We start from the raw sequence: 15,179 nt of genomic DNA, 5'->3' as shown, positions 1-15,179 counted from the left end.
CCGGCCGCCCCACCCCCCAGCCGCTAAACCCCCAAGCAGATGGAGGATGGGGGTGGGGAAGCGAGGCAGGGGAAGCGAGGCAGGGGAAGCTGAGGCAAGAGGGAAAGCAGCTCCAACTATATCATGAGCATGCTTTAATAATTTAGTAGCAAGCCCGCACAGCGCAGGGGTGGCTTTTGACACCAGTGAGCCCTCTAGGACAGAGGAGTGTGTTTGCCTTGCTTCTGAAGAGCAGATCTCATTCTTCACTGCTGTGACATGGCAGGAATGGCTTCCATGGGCTGCAGCAGGGATCATGGGCTGGAGGTGGCTAGAACGGTTCCCCCACTGCCCTCAGGATTCCCAGAGAGAATCACAATGTTTTGTGAGGCCATGGGCCCAGGAGTGCCAATGTTCTCCATGGAGTACAGCACCAGTCAGGTGCTTCCAAAAAAAAATAATGTGGTCAGGGGAGGAGAAAGGGAGAGGGTGAAGCTGGAGATGAGAAGGAATGTCAGGCCTCTGAGCACGTGGGGCCAGGGAGGGCCAGGGGCTGCTGTGCCTCCAGGCAGACTGCTGGGCAGTTCAGCACAAACGGACAGTGCTGTCCTTGCAGGCTCCATCCAGCCAACATGACGACGGTGGGATGGGACTGGACGCTGCTGAAATACATCATGGAGGACCAGGTACTTGGCACCGTGTGTATCACATCGGGCAGGGATCATCCATTACGCGGTGCCTGAGAGTAAGCATTGCCCCAGGGTCTCATGGCCATCCTCTGCTGCAGAATGGGCCAGTCCAACATGTAGTTTTATTGCAGCCACTGAAGGCAGCAGATGCCCATTGGGTCTCCCACTTTTATCCACAGTGCTTCCTAAGCTGCTGCACAGCTGTAGACAGGTTGCCTCATCTGAAGAAGACAAAGCAACAGACAGAGCCTCTGTAGGCCACAGACCTAGTGCAATGGTAGAGCAGGTCCAGCGAAGCCCCCAGGGCATTGCCTGAGCCAGGAAGCCCCTCCTGGAGCTACTCCTCAGCCATGTATATCAGCCCATTCCTGAGACAGCCACATTCCCTGGTGCTCTTTGCCCTGCAGCTCCATCAGGCTCATACCACCTCCATCTGCCCTCAGGAGAAGCCCCCTGGCTGGCTCCTCTTCCTGCAATATGTGGTGCAGACCCTGGAGGATGATTTCCAGCAGAACCTGAGGTTGCGCATGCTGCAGAAGTCGATTGCCAAGAAAGTGCTTTCGTGTGACATGTGCTTCAACAATGTCAAGTAAGGGACACCTCCTCCTCCTCTATTCTCCAACCAGATGCTGAGGGGCAGGGGCTCAGGGAATGCTTGTCAAGACTCCAGGTCAGACTTTCAGACTTTCCAGGAAAGTCTCTGGGAGACAGAGGGAAGTGTAGGGCCCAAATATAAAGAACACGAGCAGGTTTACAAAAGCAAACTGGGAGAGATGATTCAAGGCATTCCCAGCCACAACCTAGCGGGCTTTTCCCAGGAACAAGGTTAGATTTGCATTGCTTAGGACAGGACTGAGGAGTCAGTCCTGTTGACAAGCATATAAATCTGCTGCTTCAGTAGAGCTACTCCATAGCCTATCCAAGTGGGTGGGACATATTCTTCATCCTTGGGGTCTTTCCTTGAACTCCAGGTGAATCTAGAGGTCAGAATGCAGCAAAACCAGGCCTGTCCCTGCTAACGTTTCTGTTTCTGTTTGTCTCAGGGAGGTGGTCGAATGGTTGGTTGCAGCAGTTACAGGAGTTGGGTTCTCCCAGACACAGCAGCAGCAGCAAGAGATTACATCCTCTTCAGCAGAAGAAAGGGCTGAACGCAGCTCATCTACACCATGTCAGGCCAGCACTGCCCAGGCAGAGGTGGCTCCACCAGCTTTCTTCACCCAGAAGTAAGCCCCAGAAGTCCTGACTCCCTGCTGGCAGTATCATGGGGCCCAAGTCAGGGAGAAGCCAGAGTCTCTCCCTGTCAGGTCAGGGAAGCCAGGCTGTACCTGAAGTTCTCCTTTGGGATAGACATACACTTGGTGAGCAAGAGACTTTTTCACCTGGTAGGAAACCAGCGCATCCCCCTCTTACATGTAGCATAAGGCTGGAGCTCTTGGCCCACAGCTCAGGCTGCCCCGTCTTGTTCCACCAACACTCAGTACAGCCACTGAGACCTCCCGAGGTCCCATCTTAGCGGGCTTTTCCCAGGAACAAGGTTAGATTTGCATTGCTTAGGACAGGACTGAGGAGTCAGTCCTGTTGACAAGCATATAAATCTGCTGCTTCAGTAGAGCTACTCCATAGCCTATCCAAGTGGGTGGGACGTATTCTTCATCCTTGGGGTCTTTCCTTGAACTCCAGGTGAATCTAGAGGTCAGAATGCAGCAAAACCAGGCCTGTCCCTGCTAACGTTTCTGTTTCTGTTTGTCTCAGGGAGGTGGTCGAATGGTTGGTTGCAGCAGTTACAGGAGTTGGGTTCTCCCAGACACAGCAGCAGCAGCAAGAGATTACATCCTCTTCAGCAGAAGAAAGGGCTGAACGCAGCTCATCTACACCATGTCAGGCCAGCACTGCCCAGGCAGAGGTGGCTCCACCAGCTTTCTTCACCCAGAAGTAAGCCCCAGAAGTCCTGACTCCCTGCTGGCAGTATCATGGGGCCCAAGTCAGGGAGAAGCCAGAGTCTCTCCCTGTCAGGTCAGGGAAGCCAGGCTGTACCTGAAGTTCTCCTTTGGGATAGACATACACTTGGTGAGCAAGAGACTTTTTCACCTGGTAGGAAACCAGTGCATCCCCCTCTTACATGTAGCATAAGGCTGGAGCTCTTGGCCCACAGCTCAGGCTGCCCCGTCTTGTTCCACCAACACTCAGTACAGCCACTGAGACCTCCCGAGGTCCCATCTGGGATTAGCTCTGCTTCCAAGAGCATCAGATTCAAAAGCCACCAAGAGACACCAAATCTAGCCTGCTACGTTCCCCTACACCCCTCACTGCAAGGCATGAGGCTGAACTAGGTGCTGTCCCCACTGCTTTACTTTGCAAGCTGAGGGGTAGTGTCTCCTAGTTTTGACTGTCTCTCTAACCTAGGGTGATGCTCCTGCTCCAGCGGATGTTGTCCATTGCAGTGGAAGTGGACAAATCTCCCAACTGCAGCTCCTGTAAGATCGCAGATGTGATATTCCCATTTATACTGAATATTCCCCTGAGGAGCCAAAGGTGAGACAAACGTGCAAGGCAGCATCTGCCTGTGTGAGCAATAGTCTTACGCCCAATTTACATCCAAGTCTGCATGCATGAAGTACCACAGGGTATAGAAAGACAGGCTCATTTATGACCCAGCCAGTAAACGCATGGCTGTTGGACTGACAGATCCCATGGAGATAGAACATCACCAGCTGACCGCATCTCCCCAGCTCATGTGTTGCTAAGAAAAGTTGATTCTCCCACCTGTTAAAGTTGCAGGCCTGTAAAACTGTAAAGAGGGTCTGACAATCAGCACTCCTCATCAGCATGGTCACGTACAGGCAAACACATCACTGATTGCCAGGGATAACTGAGAAGCTCATCAGAAATACGATGCAGTTCTTGCAGCTTTGCCTTGACATGATTTTGTTTGCTTCTCTGAGAAATGCAGTATCTGAAACCAAAGCACAAGGGCCCAACTGGCTCTAGCGTAGACATGAGACCACTAGACCCACAGACATTTCAGACCCATGTTTGCGAGCCCCAGCAGGCAGCCCTTTTGGACTTTTTTAGCAGAACTCTCTCTGAGCACACAAGTGTAATCAAGCCAAATTGATTCTAACCAAGGTATCAATCTGACGTGTGAGTGATGGCCACTGACCCCACTTCACACTTGCTTGGCTGTGCTCCCTTCAAGTTTTTTTTTGAATGGGTAACTTCCACACAGGCTGCTGGGCAGGGTGAAGTGAAGCAGCTAAGCTTGCTTCACAGACCGTACCAACCTCGGGTTGCCACAGGTCAGACCTAAGGACGTAAACATGTCCATGGCCAAGCTGCATAACGAAGATCTCTATCACATCTGGTGGTTTTCCTTCCACTGCACTGCTGGGCAACCCCTGCACCAGATCAGCACCAGTGGGACACCAGGAACATGCTGGAGCAGTTGTCCCTGGTCAGGCTGTGCTGCCTCCCCCAAAGTAAATCCCTTTGTCTTCCAGGGAAGCTTTCTTAAACACCATGGAGAGCCAGCTCTTGCGCTGCAAATTGCTAGAGCTGTTGTTCCAGCATAGTTGTGATGTTCCCACAACCTTGCCCTTGTCTCTGGCCAAGATCCTGTACTTCCTGAGCCACTCCTCTGTGCTACTGCAAAACCAGGTATCCAGTCCAACCTCTCCTTTACCGTGTTTTCTCCTAAGAAAACCTCTTCTAATAACCAAATACTGTCTCCTGTCATAGGATGAAACAGCAACATGGCAAAGATGGGATGAGATGCTGCAGTACTTGAATTTGCTGCTGATGAGTTACCAAAATGTAATACTGGGTAAGCAGCCTGTTCTGGCCTTAATAAACACCGTCTCATCAAGAGGCTGCAGTAGAACAGCCAAAGTACCCTTCCGTCCTCTCTTCTCATCACTCTTCAACTCATGGCCGCTGAGTCTTAGAAAGATAATGTGCCTCTGTCCATGCTAGTTACTATTCCCAGCAGTCAGAGCAAAGTGATGTTGCATCAAGCAGAGCACCCAACCTGCTTTGCCAAGTTTAGCTTCTGAGAAATTGCCTATTTCCTAAAGGATCAATCCCTGCACTAGAATTACACAAGGGGGTGCTTTGTACCTCCTATTGTCTAAGTTGCACACACAGTGGGTGGAAGAATAGGGCGGTTTAGGAGGAAAAGCAGAAGTCAAAGGGATGGTAAATCCAGGACACACTCAGCACTTAGACAGCAGGGAGTACCATGCACAGTAGCCATGGAGGGAGCAGTATTTCTGACTCCAGGAGAGTGGCACAGTCACAAAATAATCCCTAAAACTCCCTAAAGTTGTTTTATCAGAAAATTCCTAAAGTCTCTTCCCAACTTCAGCTGCTGCCCAGGGTTAAGGCTCTCATGGAAGAATGCAGAGGAATGCATCATCACATGTACATAGAGTCTTATTCTCCCTAAAGCCCTAGACAATCACTGTTAAGCTCTTTGGAGGCTCCCCCTTTGCAGCTGGACAGCTGTCTGGTCTGCACTAGCACAGGAGAAAAGGATGCTACAAGCCCTGCCCCCTCCCCATCTCTTGGGTGCTCTCCACATGCAGCCTGAGCTGCAGGAGGGGACAGTACTTTCTTCCACCAGGCTAGACTTGTGCAGAGGCATCAAGGATAACCATGAGAGGGTCAGCACAGTTCCCAACCCCTCCACCACACCACAGTGCAGCACTGCCTGTGGCACACTGCAGTCTGTCCCTAAAGAGGTCAGGCAACCCACCGCATGTTGCCTCTTCCCACCTGCATTTCCTCTTGCAGAGCACTTGCGGAGCTCCCTCAACGACCGGATGGACTTGATCATTCAGAAAGCCAAGCCCAAGCTCCAGGACGGTGATGATATCAGCCATCTGGACATTCAACTGAAGATAGAGGACTTCATCAGCCGAATGCAGCAGGTCCTGGGGCAGCCTTTTCCCCTGCAGATCATGGAGAAATTGTGCATGTTTCGGGAGTTGTTCCTCATTGTTACTTCTACCTGATGGAGACAACCACTGTGGCAGGGGGCACAAAGAACTTTTTGTTTCCTCTCTAAAACCACATCAAAACCCCCATCTCATGCTGCAGTCTCAAGTGTCATACCTCATGTGGGTTTGTTTACACATTTCTTTGGAAAAATGTCTGGTTTACATGGTCTCAGAATTTGCTTTCAAACTTGCCTGATTCTACAGTTCTACAAGACGCTTTGTACACTTTAAAAAAATAAATTATTTTTATATTTTCTGCAACTCTTTCACCTTGGTGACAGCCCTGCCCGAAAGTGCAGAGGTCTGCAGCTGTATCTTGGGACAGCATTAGACTAATGCAGCCATAAACTCTGACAAGAGTTTGCACAGCAAGCAAAATGCCAAAATACCTGTTCAGTATTTAGGAAAAGGTGATAATATTTCAGAAAAAAAGCAGGTGTCAGCTGCAGCGAGGGCATTCACAGTGTGCAGGTCCCCAAGCCATGCTGGTCAGTCCTCAGGAGAGGAACATTCTGTTCCAAATCAAATACACCTACATGACTTGCCCAAGGTGATTAGCATGTCAAGAGGGAGGACTGGATAGTAGCATCAGCTGAAAAGGCTGCGCCTCTTCCAGAATGCACTGAAGTGTCTGCAGTGCAGGCAAGTCTGTGTGTTATGAATATTGCATTCAAATACACTGGCGACAATTCAAATCACAGCTGAAGTCAGAGAGCAATTATGCATCTCTATAGAACATCTCCTCAGACAGTTCAGAAGCAACAGAGGTTGGCAGTGGGAGAAAGACAACTCCTGTAGCTGCCCACCACCCCTTTACCTGCCCCTATGGCAGGCAACCTTGGAAGGGTCCTAATGAGGAGACCAGAGCCTAGAAGCATTGAGCAGCGCAGTCACGGCCAGGGGTGGAGTAGCCCTGATGTTAGTGCTGCACACGCTGAAGACCTGGTGCTTACTACACAGCAAGGCCTCATCCAGAAGCCTGGATTCAGTTAGCCCAGAACTGTTCACAAGGGTCTGACCTGGGGCTCGCAGGTTTGCTCCTTGTTCTTTAGGAAGCCTCTTTCCAACTGCCAGATGGAGAACAAACCGCTCATCCACGTGACCTTGCCCCTCTAATCCAGGTATAAGCCATCCAGGGAAAAGTGAAGAAGTCTGGTTTGGGAGTAGGAGCCAGAAGCATTCCCAATTGTACAAAATCCAAGTGCTCCCTGCTCTCAAAGGCAGCTCTTCCTGTATGGTATGCTCATTCAGGTGTACTTTCCAGATAGGTCCTTCAATTGGATTAGACTTCTACCATTAAACTAGAAAAGGAGCTGCACTCCAGCAAGAGGTCCATAGTTATGGATATAAATACAGGAAGTAGAATGAGAATATCACACCAAGGGGCCACACTTTAACCCCAGCCGTTCCAACCTAAGCTATGAGACTAGCCTGTGTAACAAAGACCTGCAGCAGCAGGTGCTTCACCTGGGTGCTTCAAGGAGTTATGTCACCATTTCCAATTCTGCTAACACTCTAGAAGCACAGGGAACACCAGTGTTTAATTTGGACACCCCCAGCCCAGAACTGCATGCTCTATCAGCAGTATTTTGGCAGCTATGAATGCCACAACAGCACTCAAACCAGAGCTTTTCAGAGGAAGGCAAAGCAGAGATGGCCACACCACCAGGAGCTGGGCACTTCTAGGTGACCAGCAGCCTGGCTCCCACGCCTGTGCCCACCTCCACAGTACAGGGCAAACACAGCACACAGGCTGCAAGAGAAGCAATCTGAGAAGAATCAGCACAAAGATTTCATGTCTAGTTTCATCTGCACAAGCCCCAAGAAAGGACCGAGTCTGGCTTTACATCTAGTCTCCTTGTCAAAAGGCAGTTTTACAGAGCAAACATTTTACCCTATTGCAAGTGCTGCCAGAGCCTTATTAGGCAGAACCTTGACCTCACACTCACTGGACAGCCCCACATTTCTTCCATGAATGCTTTGCCAGTGCTAACACACACCAAGGACCTCCATTCACAAGGATTTTATTCTCTTGTAACAAACAAAAAAAAAAAATCATACACATTAGAGACATGAATACAGACAACAAATAAATTAATGTCAAATGAGAGACTGATTGCCAAGGTGCAAATGAGAGGTGACAGTGAAAACTGCTTGGTTGGGTGGCAGACTTTCACCACAACATATCACTGGCACTGCTGTTCAAGCTTGAGAGGAAGCAGAGCCCCAGAACATGCTTCTTCAGAGGGGAGAGCAGCCAGCCAAGTGAGCCGACCCTGTCTCACCCTCCAGGAGGAATGTTTAGTTTCAGAAGGCAGAAAACCCAGCGCTCAACAGTTACCAGCTGTTAAGTAACCTCTGTATAATGTCCTTGCAACAGAGAAGCTTTCAGTACCAGATGCAAGGCTGCTGCTGCCACCTCACCACTACGGGAAGCCTGCTGCAGGCTGAGGGCACTCTGCCACACAATCGTGACACGAGAGAGGAGACCTGTTTGCTGCAGGGCAGGTGAAGATTATTGAGCAATGCTGCCTATAGTGCTTAAGAGATTAGATGGTAGCCAGGAGTTCCTTCCACTTTTCATGAAAGCAAGTGCTAGCTCTTCCCAGTAACTGGTTCTGACTAGGCCAAAAATGACATGTAGCTGTATCATAGCAGGGAAGAACATTTAGCCTCGATCTGCCCTCAGTCCTCTCCCAGACCTGCAAAATGCATTCGATACTGACGAAACAGAAAAGCCTATCCGAGAAGTGCCCCTGGTGTCTAATACACTTCTACTACATGACTCATACAAGATGCTAGAAAAAAAAAAAAAACGCACAGATCAAGCAGCACCCAGAGTGCCAGAATATCTCTAAGTCTGTTGTCTAGGAGAAGGCAGGACAATCCTGTTTTGCGGAAAGGAGAAAAGAGGATTACTTGGTTCAAGCCACAACAGATCTGGTCATTTCCACCTTTTTGGAGGAACTTGAAGAGTTGGAAGAGAAACAATTCCTCCACATTACTGCCAAGCCCCCTTGGATTCTACTTCCTGCCTTTCTATTAAGAGCATCTTAGAATAGTCACTGTTCCACTTTTCCTTTAAAAAAATATCCAAGAACAAAGTATTAGGTGTTGAACTGGATAGTAAAGGAGTGTCACATTTAAAACCAGTCCACCACATTCCCAGGGCAGCTTCTTTCTGGTAGTTAATGGTCCAGTTTTTAGTCCTTCCTTGTTTTCATCATTTTCCACTGGTGTTCTGTATATGCCCGATGGAACCACAGTGCTCCTGCAGGTACTTCAGCACTGAGCACGATAAGACAATCGGACTGCAAGTAGGCAAGCCAGCCTGCTTGCACACCACATGCAGTCCTGTCCCACAAAACATGGTTCAAGGTTTTACTGTGGTGCAGTGTACTGGGAAGCACATCTAGCACAGCCTAGCAGACTGAGCTGGTGCGATAAAGCAGACAGGATGGTTTACATTGGTTTAGTACTAGTGCAGTAGTACAAGACTAGTGCAGGTTCTGTACAAGACTGGCTTTAGGAAGACAGTCACAACTGTTTCCTTTTCTGAAGTGAAGAGCTGGAAGGGAGACTTTCCTATTTTACTGCAGCACAATGGGACAAGAAAGCAGAGCCTAACACACCCTGTAGCCTGCTAAAGACACCAGAAGCATTCTTCCTAGAACCCAGTAGGAGTGAGCACATTCAGATCCCGAGGTTTGATATTATGGGAACGTGGAGATTTTTTCCTCCCTTCCGTGACTGGAATGTCCATTTTGGGTGGCTTGAAGGTGACTGGATCCTCTGGCATCCTAGTAGCCTGAGCACGCATCAGCTCCATTGGGGATGGCTTCTGGGCACCCTTATAGGATTGGATGGTGAATCCTCCTGGTGAAAAAAATCACAGCAAGTAAGAGCTAGGAAAACTAGCCAAGTCCTTTCTCCACTGCTGCCAAGAGTGAGCAGCGTCACCAATGCCCAACCCTGCAGAAAGCCTATGCAAGACACTGCAGCTTCATGTCATCTAAAGCCTATTTCACATCAGTGGCTGACACTTCCAATTCTGGTTCCACTAGACAGCAGAGAAAAAGCCATCACCTTCACACCCTGCCCTTCCACTGGAGATCAGTGCAAGTTATTTCTACTTTCAGAATCCTGGCATAGGTTTTACCTAACTGCTTTATATTTAGGCACAGAAATTGCATCAATAGCAGACATTCACAAGATGATCCTAGAAAGTAACAAGGCAAGCAGGATAAGGCTCCAGAAATAGCTAGCAAGTTTGTTGTGTGACAGTTCTCCCCTAGCTCTTGGCAGGGCAGGAGATTTTAGAGGACATACCTGGATCATTGGTGGATTTCTGGATGGCTTTGGGTCCAAAAAAGCTCCATCTTTCAGATGGCAATTTGTCCCCACCAGCTTCCATTGCAAAGTCTGGGCCAGTGATAGATGTAGAGGATCCCTGACTAAACCAACCCCTAGGGAAAAATCATTGAGATGTATAAAACATGAGAATAAATACTTCAGGTGGCCCACTGTGCCAGGAACTTTACATGTAGTTATCAGGGGCAATTTAAACGATCTTAATAGGTTTGTTACCACCTAGGATGAAGATATGTATGCTCAAGTTCCACAAGCTTTCAACAGTTGGATCTATCCAACACAAATCCACAGCAGGCTCTGAATTTTACCCCTTAGACAGTCCCTCAGTGGATAAGGTTATTCATAGCAGCTCCCACCTCAGCAGCCTGTAGGAAACCAAAGGAGGCAGTGGTCTGCCAGGAACAGAGTACCTGTTTTTATGCTTGGGAGAGGAGTGGGGAGTGCTGCTTGGAGTGGACTGAGCAGAAGAAGTCTGTTTGTCATCTTTTGTCATCTCTCCACTCTGCATTTTTAGCTTCTGTTAGGAGAGGCAAGAGAAACACAGAAGCAACAGAGCTTAAATACAAGACATAAGGAACAAACAGCTAGTTTTATTGTCAAAACTGGACAATTGTTTCTATCTCATGTGATAAAGGATTTAAGTGTCACTTCACATAAAGCTAAATCCAGTATTACAGTACTTGCATACACCCCTTAAGCTTCTCTCCACATCAGATACAAGCATTTTGGAAGTCCACTATGCTCAAAACACCCTCCAGGCTAGAGGAAGTAAAATAACACCTACAGCTCACTCTGCAATCCAGAGTCACTACCCAATAGTAATGCACTGCTTCAATACCAGAATTCATAGGGAGGCTGGAGATGTAGCAGACCTACACGTCGGTTCCCTGGTAACAAGCCTAAATGCCACAGCAACCATTTGTCTGCAGCACTTTTCAGAGAAGAAAAGCTTTCAGTCCCACAAGTTCTCTAACAAAGGTGAGACCAGACCTCATGCAGAAGGTACAAGGTCTAGGAGTACTAGACCCGGAGAAGTAATCCACATACAACAGGATGGGAACGCTGGGATGAGCTGCATTTGGAGAGTATGCTCGCTCAAAATAAACAGGAAGTGCGTGTATGTGAACCAGGTTATTACAAGTCAGACGGCACAAACTGAACTTTGAAGAAATCACTTGAAGAGCAGTTATAGTTCAAACACCAACTACACAGGCACCTTCTCAGAATGTTTCCTGTGCCTATCCAAGCTGCACTAATGCAATTCACCAACACTGTTACTGAAACTTTGACCTTGTGGGAGAACACTTGGAGAGTTCACTATTAAACTCCAACTGCAGGATTACTGTGAGCAACCAAGCTCATCAGAAACATATTGATTCAAGACCTTTGTCTTTGTTCCCAGTAAGCAGATCAAATTGGGCTTCCCTCTAAGTTCCACATCAGAAATGCACGGTTTACAAGTTCTCTTGGAACAAACAGTTGCAACAGCCAACTGCAGGGCACCGCTCAAATGTACAGCAACAAACTAGATGCTGTGTAGGGCTGTCCCCACTTGGAAAGATGACTGTGATAGCCTGACATGACTGTGGGATATGGCAATTTCAGAAAGAAGTTTGTTTCAAAACTTTAAGAGCTAACACTAACTGTAAAATGTAAGTGGGTAATCTTTTTTACACAATGAGCTAAAAGCCTTCAGAGGAAGCAGTTTAAGGAGAGTCCAAGCAACACGCTCCAAAAGTTATGTCACCAGATAGGTGTTAAGCCAGCACACAATCTACATGGAAAAAGCCAATGTAAAACAAGCCTTACATGGACTGCCTCAGCCACTCGGTGATACTTGGTCTCCTCAGTAGTGAGGCCTTTGTGGGGAGTGTAACCAGCATCTCTCAGTCCTGCCTGCTGCTCAAAGCGCTGAATGCTCTCCTGAGTCTGCTCTGGAACGGACAAGAGCACATATTCACACAGAAATACCACCACAGTCAGGTCTAGCAAACAAAAGCAACTTAAGCAATGGAATGTAAGACCCTTTTTAATCATTCATACCTACATGTTGTGGTGAGTTAACGGAGGCAGCAAGGTGAAGCTAACGAGATACTCTGACTTGAAAACTATCCTGACTCGTAGGGATAAGTCAGATGAGCAGTGATTTGTCCCAAATCACCAGATGTATTACAAATGCAACACCTGTAATTAAACCCATCTCACCCAAGAAGCTGCATCACTCCTAATTACAACTTCCTAAATGTAGGAGTTCTCAATAAGCTGGACATTTTAAGTGGCCCTCCAGGTTCAAATGAGTTTTTCTTCGCCAACAAAAAATGAAGCCTTCTGAAAGATTGCCTACACTATCTAATCTGACAATCACAGCCTTGCAGGTGGTAAAGACTCCCAGTGATTCCCGATGAGGTAAAATAAGCTATTTCAGCCAAATACTAAGACAGCATCTAATACACTGATACCAACTTCAGTTCTGAAATTATAAGCACTTTCCCCTCCCTACTACCAGCATAAGATGTTCACTCCTTAGTGGAACTAAGAAAAAAGTCAAAAGGAATAAGAGTACAAAAAGATTACTGGAAAAGCTCATCTTTAAAACAGGTTACACTTCCCACCTTAAAGTTATCGCAGGGATAGTGCACTGTATATATGAGAAATCTAGAGGACCTTTGCCTGTTTATTTCCAACTTCTGACTGAATGTTCTTCCTGGGAGGTATAGGTTGGGGCTCCTGACTTCTTACTGCACATGAACATTTTTAGGCCATCATGGTTTTAACTAGATTAGCATTTAATCATTAGACTAGAACAGGAGCTGCTTTCCAGAAGAAAGTCCATATTCCTGGATGTTATTTTCTGATGTGTTGGTTATTTTTGAGCCAAGGCTGAAATAAGCGCAAATGTATAGCTATACCAAAATGCTGGTCTGAAAATCTAGAAGTCTTTGTAAGCACTGCTTGGAGGAAAAGATGAAGCTCTGATCCCAGCTGAAGCTCAGATCCCAGCTGCTAAAAGAGGCACTGGGGACATATTAACACGTGAATAATTCCTCTTGTGGCAAACAGGCATGTCTTCTCTGCAAGCATAACTGATTCAATTTGATTTTAAAGCATCACAATTTATGAGGTTTGTTTTTTTAAAGTAAGTTTTACTGTCAGCAAGACAGCTGCCACTACTGTTAACTAACAAATGCCAGCAAGTGCGCCATTAGCACAGTATGCCAGCTCTCCACACCACTTTAGTTCATTTTAGAGCTTTACCTGTCATTCAGAAATAGCAAGTTAATAAGCAGAGTCACAGCAGTAGCCACCACCTCTGCACTCCAGCAACAAGGTGGCGTGAACTACAGTGTCCTACCAGCAGATAATGTACCCTGCACTCCTCCCTCACCACCCACCTCCAGCACCTGGAAACACAGAGGCAATAAGCATGGCATGTCCCCTAGTTCCCTGCTTCCTTCTAGAAACATGCTCCAAAAAAACAAAAAAACCAACCCCTCATACAGCTCAAGAGCAGAGTCAGTCTGAACCCACAAGTTGTCCAGGAACTCTGGTAGTTACCCTGAGACATTACCAAGCTGGAGCACGCTCGTGTGCCCGCACCCCATTAGCCATCACGCTAGAGATGAGAATTCTTACTTGTAATGAGAGAGTTCATGATGATATGAGTGGCCTTGGCCTTCACCACAGGTACCTTGTTAACACTTTCGGTGGACGATGAAGGAGTTATGATAGGTGCATTCGTGTTAGCATCCCCATCCTCAATCTGTGGGGAAGAAGCAGGGTACAGTTTAAGGTGAGAAAATATCTCAGCACCTTGCCAGGACACATCTCTAACTACTCACATGAGACACAAGGCCAAGCTGCTCCAGCAGCTAGCCTTCATCCCATGGAAGAAACCCATACGCTGTTCTCACTACAGCTCATGAATATTTAGAGCTTGAACCTTATAATTCTCAGCAATGAACAAGCAACTTGCATCCAACATTTGAAAACCTGCCAGGCTCAGAGCCAACAAGTTGTTAGTTTAAGTACAAAAAGGTCAACAGGAAAGAAACCAGAACATTATCTACTTCCATTCTCATAACTACAAATTGGACTCCAAGGTCAATTAGGCAAGAGCACCCTTCCACAGACAGCTCAGAAACACAAACTGTTTAGAGAATGGCAGTCACACAGATTAGAGGCTGCTGTTTAGATCTTGTTTTCCCCCTCGTTCCTTAAATCAGTTTCTTGCCCGGTGTATCTAGCTGTCATAGCTCTACCACTGATCACGAGACCCTAGCAACAAAGAACCACAAAACAAATGCTAGAAACAAGAAACCCTGTGAGACACAGACTTCCTCCTCCTAACCACAGGAGTTACTATTCCCTCACTGGACAGTTTGCTTTTTGTGCCAAACCTCAACTTTAGGTTTTCTTCCACGAGAAAGACTTTAAAACAAAATGAAGTGCAGAACAGAGGTTAAGATCAAAAGGATGTAGAGTTATTTACTTCCATCCAACAACATTTAACTTCACTTCAAACTTAAGAAAAACAGCCTCTAAATTTAAAAGAGCTGGTCCTGCACCCCATAGTCATTTCATAGGGCAGTCTGGGTTGGAAGGAGCCTTCAAAGATCACCCTGTCCAGCCCCCCTGCTGCAGGCAGGGACATCTTTCACCAGATCAGGCCACTGAAAGCCTCACCCCACCTGATGCTGAACACTTCCAGAGATGGGGCATCCACAGCTTCTCTGGGCAACCTGTTCCAGTGCCTCACCACCCTCATCGTAAAGAATTTACATCTGACCTAAACCATAGAATCATTTAGGTTGGAAAAGTCCAACCTAAAGATCATCAAGTCCAACCGCTAACCTAGCACTGCCAACTCCACCAGTAAACCATGTCTCTAGGCACCACATCTACCTATCTTTTAAATACCTCCAGGGATGGGGACTCGACCACTTCCCTGGGCAGCCCGTTCTCCCCTTTCGCTCTGGTTTAATTACACCCGGCTACAGCTTGCAGCTTTTTTGCCCCATAAACGCCTCCCATAAGCAAGGGAATCCCCAGAACATCCCGCAGCAGGGCCAGGCAGCAAAGCCGGTCCTGTCCCCAGCGCTCCCGGGGCCCAGCGGCCTCTGCTGCGGCGGGCAGGGGCAGCTCGCCC

The 15,179-nt window shown here is 47.7% G+C and overlaps 2 protein-coding genes across 4 annotated transcripts in view; one reads left to right on the top strand and one right to left on the bottom strand.

Annotated features, from left to right (window-relative positions):
• SIMC1 (SUMO interacting motifs containing 1) overlaps positions 1–8,511 on the top strand; it is a 12,569-nt gene extending 4,058 nt beyond the window's left edge. For 2 of the 3 annotated variants that reach the window (XM_035899326.1, XM_035899318.1), the window contains exons 4-10: positions 596–665; positions 1,076–1,257; positions 1,712–1,891; positions 3,072–3,200; positions 4,166–4,322; positions 4,404–4,488; positions 5,457–8,511. In XM_035899326.1, the coding sequence (XP_035755219.1) occupies positions 596–665; positions 1,076–1,257; positions 1,712–1,891; positions 3,072–3,200; positions 4,166–4,322; positions 4,404–4,488; positions 5,457–5,677 (1,024 nt within the window). In that variant the 3' untranslated portion in view covers positions 5,678–8,511. The remainder of the gene's footprint in view (positions 1–595; positions 666–1,075; positions 1,258–1,711; positions 1,892–3,071; positions 3,201–4,165; positions 4,323–4,403; positions 4,489–5,456) is intronic. The other variant, XM_035899332.1, reaches the window with a different exon arrangement.
• A 198-nt stretch (positions 8,512–8,709) lies between these two features.
• KIAA1191 (KIAA1191 ortholog) lies at positions 8,710–14,798 on the bottom strand. Its single transcript, XM_035899395.1, has 6 exons — positions 14,790–14,798; positions 13,667–13,793; positions 11,843–11,967; positions 10,444–10,550; positions 9,992–10,128; positions 8,710–9,538 (listed from the first exon to the last, which is right to left on the bottom strand). Exons 1-6 carry the CDS (start codon positions 14,796–14,798, stop codon positions 9,330–9,332), a joined length of 714 nt encoding a protein of 237 aa, XP_035755288.1. The 3' UTR covers positions 8,710–9,329.
• Positions 14,799–15,179: the final 381 nt, after the last annotated feature.

The sequence above is a fragment of the Egretta garzetta genome, unplaced genomic scaffold, assembly GCF_000687185.1.
Source record: "Egretta garzetta isolate BGI_Z169 unplaced genomic scaffold, ASM68718v1 scaffold121, whole genome shotgun sequence".
Lineage (NCBI taxonomy): Eukaryota > Metazoa > Chordata > Aves > Pelecaniformes > Ardeidae > Egretta > Egretta garzetta.
Note: the sequence above shows the minus strand (reverse complement) of the source record. Positions and strands in the feature narration are given on the sequence as shown.

Coding starts and splice junctions, on each gene's coding strand:
- KIAA1191 (XM_035899395.1), bottom strand. Junction 11,968..13,666: donor CATGAACTCTCTCATTACAA/GTAAGAATTCTC, acceptor TGTCCGTTCCAG/AGCAGACTCAGGAGAGCATT. Junction 9,539..9,991: donor GAAATCCACCAATGATCCAG/GTATGTCCTCTA, acceptor TTTTTTCACCAG/GAGGATTCACCATCCAATCC.